General features: G+C 51.7%; 2 protein-coding genes; both read left to right on the forward strand.

The window, feature by feature from the left end:
• The first annotated feature begins 319 nt into the window (after positions 1-319).
• On the forward strand, positions 320-3,363 carry GSTUM_00010972001 (uncharacterized protein). XM_002841622.2 has 5 exons: positions 320-1,048; positions 1,110-1,351; positions 1,444-2,055; positions 2,118-2,186; positions 2,252-3,363. Exons 1-4 carry the CDS (start codon positions 417-419, stop codon positions 2,141-2,143), a joined length of 1,512 nt encoding a protein of 503 aa, XP_002841668.1. The 5' UTR covers positions 320-416; the 3' UTR covers positions 2,144-2,186; positions 2,252-3,363.
• Positions 3,364-3,540: 177 nt separating this feature from the next.
• On the forward strand, positions 3,541-5,492 carry GSTUM_00010973001 (uncharacterized protein). XM_002841623.2 has 2 exons: positions 3,541-3,810; positions 3,873-5,492. Exons 1-2 carry the CDS (start codon positions 3,777-3,779, stop codon positions 5,225-5,227), a joined length of 1,389 nt encoding a protein of 462 aa, XP_002841669.1. The 5' UTR covers positions 3,541-3,776; the 3' UTR covers positions 5,228-5,492.
• Positions 5,493-7,577: the final 2,085 nt, after the last annotated feature.

The following is a 7,577-nucleotide window of genomic DNA, read 5'->3' on the forward strand; positions in this document are numbered from 1 at the left end:
AAATTCGGGGGTATGCAATAGCGGTGCTGTACACAAAAGTCAATCCACCACAAATGTCGAAGCTCACCTCCGTCGCTCGCGTAAGGTAGCGTGAGGTATCCGAGTGGGCGAAAAATAGAACCTGCAGGTCGGGTTAGTCCACCAATGAAAGCATTTACCTGCTCTGTTGCATTGTCGTGCCTTTCTCCTCACTACCCCCTCCACTGCCAACAGGATGCCTTTGAGCACCATCCTCCAGATGCCCACGAGCACCCACTGCGAAGGGTACTACAAATGGTGCTACAAATCAAGCATGGCTTATCTATCATACGCCTTTTCACTTACCCTTTTCCCAAGGGAACTACGCCTTCAGAATCCACAACTCTACCCCCCCGCCTTTCTATCTCCCTCTCTCACGCTTCACACAGAACATGATGATGGCCGCCGAAATAATCCACTGTCCGGAATCAAGCACAGCTCGAGCATTTGTGCACACCGACGCTCTTTCTCGGCTTTCCTCATTGGCAATGAAACAACCCCTAGCCAACCGCCTGGCCGACTGGATGTCCGACGATGATGCCCCATGGCGCGAACAACCACCAGTTAAAAGGATCCAACTCGTTTTGTACAGCGTCCACAAGTTCGAGGTTCATTTCACCGAGCAGACTAAACCTATCAACAATATCCTCGCCGTGATCGCAAGATTGGCTTTACGAAACGGATATGCCACCATATCGCAAATCACAAGCGCATCCTGCGGACAAAGCCACGGAGGTCGTGGGAGCCATTCCGGCCGCAGGAACAGCGGCGGTGCAGGCCAAAATACATCAGGATCTACGGTTCCGTCAGGGGCAAGGGATGGCGGTGGTGGCCCGAGCAAGCGCCCGATGAAGCGAGAGGGAGGTGGAGACGGCGAGGGCAACCCGAACAAAAAGAAAAAGCTATTGAACGAACCACAAGGCTCGCGTGGGCATCGTTGCGTTGTTTTCGAACTCAATCAGCAATCGCCCGAGAGGAATTGGGATCACCCTTGTAAAGACAAGCAATTCACCACTCTGGAAAGTGCGATGTAAGTCCTGTTGTCCATAGGAGTACGAGCAGTGGTAGAACCTGTGCTCACCTACAACTAGTGATCACCATTTGAGGATACACGTGGGACATATACAGTGCCCAACGTGCCTGATTAGGAAAGGTACTAATACGGATATGGGCAAGCACGTGCGAACCGCTAGTTGTGCGCCTCCAGTTAAAATCCGAGATGAGGTCGTGGCCCACGGCGAAGACGTTCGCAAGGTAAAGTCCTGGGATGACCTCAAGCGACAGGTCGCCCCTAATGACAAAATACAATATGATATGGCTAGCAACATCGACAGTATGTACCAAAATCCCCGGGCGGCGACGACACCCAGAGACGGGTGGATCCCTCTGATTAAGTTCACCTGCTGACCTGAGCTCACGCTATAGACTTGGCGCGGTCGAACCTAGATGAGGAAAAGAACTATCTTGGGCAACTGATGGCCCCATTCCTTCCACACCAAATGAATTCTCCAGATATCCCAGAGCTGGGGGATAACTTTATAGACCGCACTCCTCAACAGGAGTTTGACAACCAAGACATATTGCCGACAATGACCCTCGGCGGGATCGACCTCGATTTGAACACCCTAATGCCTAACACAATCGATCCTCAGCATTTACTCATATCCAATCCCGACAGCGGCTATAGCCCAATGACCAAGCGTGATATTGAGATTCACCGCCACGAGTACAGCGAGGTACGAAACCAAACTAGCACCGGAGGAGGGGGAGAAGTCACAAGTGGGAATGAGGCATCGCAACAGGATCCGAGTCTCAAACTCCTTGATAGGTTGAACGGGGTTATCGAGGCGTTTCTCGAGTGTGACAAAGACCCCACGAGGCGCTCATTTGCTCAATTATGCGCTAAGAATCTCGCAATTCAGATGCCCGAGAACATTTTGCAGGTGTTCGCCCAAGCTTATCAGCGTAAGGTTGGGCCGGAGAAAGAAGCGTGGGCATACGATCCCCCTCGCTGGGCCAAAGGCAAGGAGGGAGAACGTAAGTGATACCCCATGATATTGAATTTGTGCCACCAGAGAACTAATGGCCATCTCGAGCAGATCGGGGTGATGTTGATCAAGGCTAATTCCAACGAGGGATCTCAATGGTTAGGCTCATTTGTTGCAGTGGTAAGTCATCTCTGTCTCCCGGGGTGGATAATTGTATGAAGGCTAATGCACTCGCTCCGTCAAAGACCTCCAAACTCAAACCGACAATTCCCAACAGTCTTAAGTTGCCACGGTATCCGCACGAAAACCGATCCGGGTTGGAGGGTTATGCACAATGAGGAACCAAATCTTTAAATACTTTGCCAAATTGGAAGAAGGAAGAAAATCGAAAAGAGGGGGTAAATTGAGAAAATCGAAAAGAGAAAGAAGAAAGAAGAAAGCGAGAGCCACAGATCTTGGGTAAGTTTTATGAAGAACTTAGCACGCCGGAGCCCGCATACTCGGATACCCGTATAATCTCTTGAAATCCACTATCTCCAGCAGCCCCGTAATCTCCGGACTTCGAGTCAAAAGCTCCTGGGAAGGACCAGCGTTTCCCCGACACGGTATAGGATTGGCCCACTAGACGTGCTTGATCTCGTTAACCGGTATTTAACTGGTATTCGCAACCCTGCCAACCCGTCAACTGAACCTATCGCGGGCTGACGGGCTGATTTCCACCGATATCCTGATAGTGGCTTTCAAGAGATTATGCGGTAAGGTATCGATAACTTTCTCTCCTACTATGACACCTTGCCAGAGTAGGCTGTCCCCAACGTCTAAGATCGCATTCTTATCCAAGAGAGTCCAAAGAAGGAATTGCTACTCGCAGATACTGTATTGAGGAGGTTTTTTTTTTCCCCTCCTTTTTTTCCTTTTTTGCGGTTTTAGTCCATCATATACACCGGACTTTTTTTTTTCTCCCTTCAACATAAAAAGAAGATACAAAGAGGTGGTCCAGTTTGGAAGGCGATGGAGAGGAGTAGAGGGGAGGAGATAGAAAGAGAAAAGAGGAGCCGCGGGTGCGTCAAGTGGACTACAGTAGGCATTCTATCCTTCCTGTCTGATTATCGCGATGCGATAATTTGAGCACGTATAGAGTTAGATTTCGGATGTGTCATGACCGAGTATACGTACATATCATACATGCTGTTCAAGCGGGGGGTGGCGGTGGTGCGGGTGGCGGACGAGAAGTTCTTTCGAGGACGAGACCCGAAAGAAGACTTATTCGAGATGCCCTGACCTATACTCCCTTTTGTAAATAATGCACATTAATGAGACGGGCCGGGGCGACAAGTTGTATGTGGAGGTCTGAGATCTATGTATCATACTGGTATTATATTGTCGATAAATATGATACTTTAACACTCCAAGTCAAGAATCGATGTCGGGAGATGACTTGCATTTGTAACCACGGTAACCAACTTAACTCATACTCGAGTAATGTACGAGTTGGCGCGCACTGTGCAAACCATCCATGATACCCCCCTGATCCACCAACCACCCGCCGCCAACCGCAGGGGATACGGCGCCGGTGGATCATAGCTAAGAAAGCAGGACAAAGCTCCCCTCAATGATATTTACGAAGAAAACGCGTCTCACCCCTTCCCATGCACCCACCTATTCCCTCTTTCCTCCCCTTCTCTCCTCCCTTCTTCTCCCCCCGGCCCCCTTCACTCCTTCAATTGCAACCAACAGCCAACACCGTCGTCCAATCGAATCAAACTAACCATGGAAGACATAGCAGAGACTCTCCGAGCCCTTGGTACCCCCGACCCCCCCCCCACTACGCGCGAAACCCTTATACTAACCAAATCCAAACTCCAGGCCCTTACGAACGCTACTCCACAACCCGCCACACCCTAAACCTTTACAACAACGTCGGGCTAACAGCACACTACACCCTCCCTCCACCACTTTTAGCGAAGCCACGGATCTTCTCCGCTCTAAAGGCCCTGATAAACCTCCACCCGCCACTAGCCGTGACGATCCTAGGGGAGAACACACGTGAGCCGCGGTTCGCGCGATTGAAGAGTATTGACCTGGAAGAGATCGTGCAGACGATACTACTACCGGGCGAGGACACAACCGCCGAGCTCGACACCGTGCTTTCGGAGCAGCATTCACGAGGTTTCGAATTGGGCAGAGTGCCCGGGTGGAGGTGTTTGATTTTTCGAGATTACGAGGATGAGGTTGGTGGTGTAGCTGCAGAAGTAGGAGGGAATGGGGGAGTCTGGATATCGTTCATATACCACCACGCCATAGCCGACGGCGTCAGCGGATTAGCTCTACACAAATCACTCCTCACCGCGCTCTCTCGACCCCACAAAAATCCCACCTTTGCTGGTCGCTATGTCGTCCACCCGCAACAAAAGCCCTACCCTTCCTCCCTTGAATCGCTAATCCCCCTCCCGCTCTCCCTGCCACACATCGTCTCTGAGGTCTGGTCCAAGGTGTACTTCCCACCACCTCCTCCCCCAACACTTTACACAGGCGGTCCTACACCTGCGTGCCCAACCCCCGAAACCACAAGAACAGTCTACAAATCCCTCCACTTCTCCGCGAGAACCCTCAAAACACTCCTCTCTGTCTCCCGCAGGGAGAACACCACAATCACTTCTCTCCTTGCCGCAATCATCGCCACAGCAATCTTCCAAGCGATACCAGGAAAGTTCGACAAGCTCACCTCATCGACGCCGATCAACCTCCGACGCTATGTCCCCACAGAGCGGATCCAGGAAGTAGCCATAGGCGCATACGCCGCCAGTCTCCGGTCAGAATACTCGCGCTCCCCTCCCACACCTTCCAACCTATTCTCCATCGCGCGGGAACACACAGCGCAGATCAACAACCGCCTAGACGCCGGCACGGCAGACCTGGATGTAGGCATGCTGCGCTGGGTCAGTGACCTCTTCGCCTTCTTCAAGGGCAAGCTCGGCAAGCAGCGGGAGGACAGCTTCGCCGTGAGCAATGTCGGCGCCTGGGACGGCGAAGCGGGCCTCGACAGAGTAGTGTTCTCGCAGAGCGGGGGGGTCATCGGCGCTGCCATGGAGTGGTGCGTTGTTGGTGTTAGAGGCGGTGGGTTGGTCCTCGGCTGTACTGGGTGCGAAGGCGCTGTGGACACCCGCGTGCTCAAGAGGGTTTTGGAAGGCGTCAGGAGGGGTGTTGAGGGTGTTGAGTGAGTCTTTGTGATGGGTGGATTCCTTCTTTTGTTTTTCAACTTTTGGAAGGGAAAATAAAGAATAAGGCGTTTTTCGGGGAGAAATTTTGTAATTATAGATATATATCTCCACTCTGTTGGCTTGGTTTGGCTCGGTTTGTGTATTACCTTTATCATAGTACTGAAGGTACTTGTACAGTAAGGTATTATTATTACCAGGCTAAATAGGTTAGCGTAGCTAGTACATAATGTTAGTTTCTAATAAAATCTCAACTCTTAAATGGATAGCTTGGACTGGGCGGGAGCGTATCCTCGATGAGCGCTTTTTTACTCCCTTCCCAAGAAGCACCCCCCTATTCGAGTATATATACAACGCTATGTAAATCCCTCCATTATGTAAATCCCTCCATTTTCCAACCATCATGATGTCAATTGGAAAAAAAAAGAGAAGAAAAGTTTTACCTTCCCCCCCCCCTAGGTTTACCAGGTATGGCTATGGGTGGGCCCGGAAGTATGTATCACCTCCGACCCATTGGAGTACGAATCACTCCCCCAAGCAATCGACCGAACATGGCCGGAAAGCCGGGGGGAGGAGGGAGGGGAGTCAAGATCCCTGCGATAGCAGACCACCAGGCTTGCAGCAGCTCCGTCCTGAATTGGATGGGAAAGGCTCCCAAAAATCCAGCTAGCCAGGGAAGTACGATACAGTACAATACAGTGCGGAAGAAAAGTTACCGGCAGCAGCAGCACATGCACCGCCACACTACATTCCCACATTCCCACATAAGGCAGCACCGCACTCCGCCCGAGCCGGTACAATGACCAGCGCTTCCAGCTCTCTGAAGGAAGCGCATGTTTGGTATCGTATCTCTCTCGGAGGGGAGTTTCCACGCCGGAAAGGTCCCCAAAGGAAGAAAACCTAACCTCGGGGACTAGTGGAGTGAATGGATGCTAGGCAGGTTCGAGGTGGACGTTAGGTCTTGGTGAGGGTAGAGGCCAAGGTGTGAGATCGGTCAAAAGGACCCTAGGCGGTAGAGTATTGACCCCAGCGGGGAGGGAGGGTGGGGTGGGGGACGAATATCCGGATTGTGGGCGAGGAATGAGCGGCAAGGTAGCCAGACCTATGCACCAGATCCTCCTTCCCAAAAACGCACAAGCACAAATATCATACTTGTACAAAGCACACGCAGGGGCCCAAAGTTGTAGTAGCATACCTAAGATACCCCCATCCAGACTTTCCAACACAAATCACCAGCCACAAGCCACACGAGTGATTCCCCATGACGGAAAATAACCTCTGCCCGCTTTACTCCCCCCCCCCTCCTACCCACCGCCCAGCCAGCTTCGTCGAAGGGGGCATCACACTTGTCTGGAAACACCACCTTGCGTCCAACCCATCCGGGGGAGGAAAGAGAGGAAGAATGAAGAAATGACTAAACGAACCAGCACTCCCCCCGTTCCCGCCAGAAGTATCATAAAAAAGAAGACAACAGACACGCATCCAGCAAAGACGAATTACAAGCTAAAAAAGAAACGGGACAATTCCCAACTATGACAACACGACCCGACACTTTTCTCCTTCCTTCCTTCCTTCCTCCCGCAACGTGATGATGGCTTGGGAAAGCTGATGGTCGTCCGTCACTGTCTGACGACCCCACCCGGCCGGGGCAACTACCGTGATCCCGAAACCTGAAGAGCACCGCCGGTCGGCAGGGGGGGGCAAGTTGTGATGGCCCGTGCGGGCTCAACGGCCCCTAGATTCCGCTATGCCGAGATTTGGCCGGACGGACTCGCCGACCCTAGCGCGACCCCTCCCCCTCCTTCCTCCATTCGGCTGTCGATAGCGTGCCCGCCCGCCCGCCTGGCCTGTTCGTTCATTCGTAGAGTTACAGGTATTCGTCGCTGCTGCACGATACTTGGCATAGCGGTTAGACATCTACGAATGATGTACAGTATTCGAGTATTTTATAACCCGAGGTATGATACTTTACAGGTAATGTATATGACAGACAATCCCATTCAGAATATTGCCTCCGGCCTCCCCATATCGGGCATCATGATTCAGGGCTTGATGCTAGTCTTTAATACCCCACCTCACACGGTAGGCAAGACCTTCTATTGTTAGCAGAGCGCAGGACATCAAAACAAGAGCAATTCATTGCATCGAATTGAATTCAGTATTCATCTAACCCACCAGCCATCATCCATCACGTCATATAAATCATACCAAATACATGTATACAAAGCCCCCTCTCAGAAATCCGGTCCGTAAAACTCCACCCATATACACAAGAACTTGAGCCAAACAAAACCCGCTCACCTAGCGGTCATCACCGGGCCCGAACCCAAATACACAACGCTCCATGACTACG

Source organism: Tuber melanosporum, assembly GCF_000151645.1.
Source record: "Tuber melanosporum whole genome shotgun sequence assembly, scaffold_78, strain Mel28".
In the NCBI taxonomy this organism is placed as follows: domain Eukaryota; kingdom Fungi; phylum Ascomycota; class Pezizomycetes; order Pezizales; family Tuberaceae; genus Tuber; species Tuber melanosporum.

Excerpts from the sequence above, each read along its gene's own strand:
- GSTUM_00010972001 (XM_002841622.2), top strand. The coding sequence starts at position 417 with ATGGCCGCCGAAATAATCCACTGTCCGGAATCAAGCACAGCTCGAGCA. Across the intron at positions 1,049-1,109 it reads ACCACTCTGGAAAGTGCGAT|TGATCACCATTTGAGGATAC; the intron begins GTAAGTCCTGTT and ends ACCTACAACTAG. Across the intron at positions 2,056-2,117 it reads CAAAGGCAAGGAGGGAGAAC|ATCGGGGTGATGTTGATCAA; the intron begins GTAAGTGATACC and ends CATCTCGAGCAG.
- GSTUM_00010973001 (XM_002841623.2), top strand. The coding sequence starts at position 3,777 with ATGGAAGACATAGCAGAGACTCTCCGAGCCCTTG. Across the intron at positions 3,811-3,872 it reads AGAGACTCTCCGAGCCCTTG|GCCCTTACGAACGCTACTCC; the intron begins GTACCCCCGACC and ends TCCAAACTCCAG.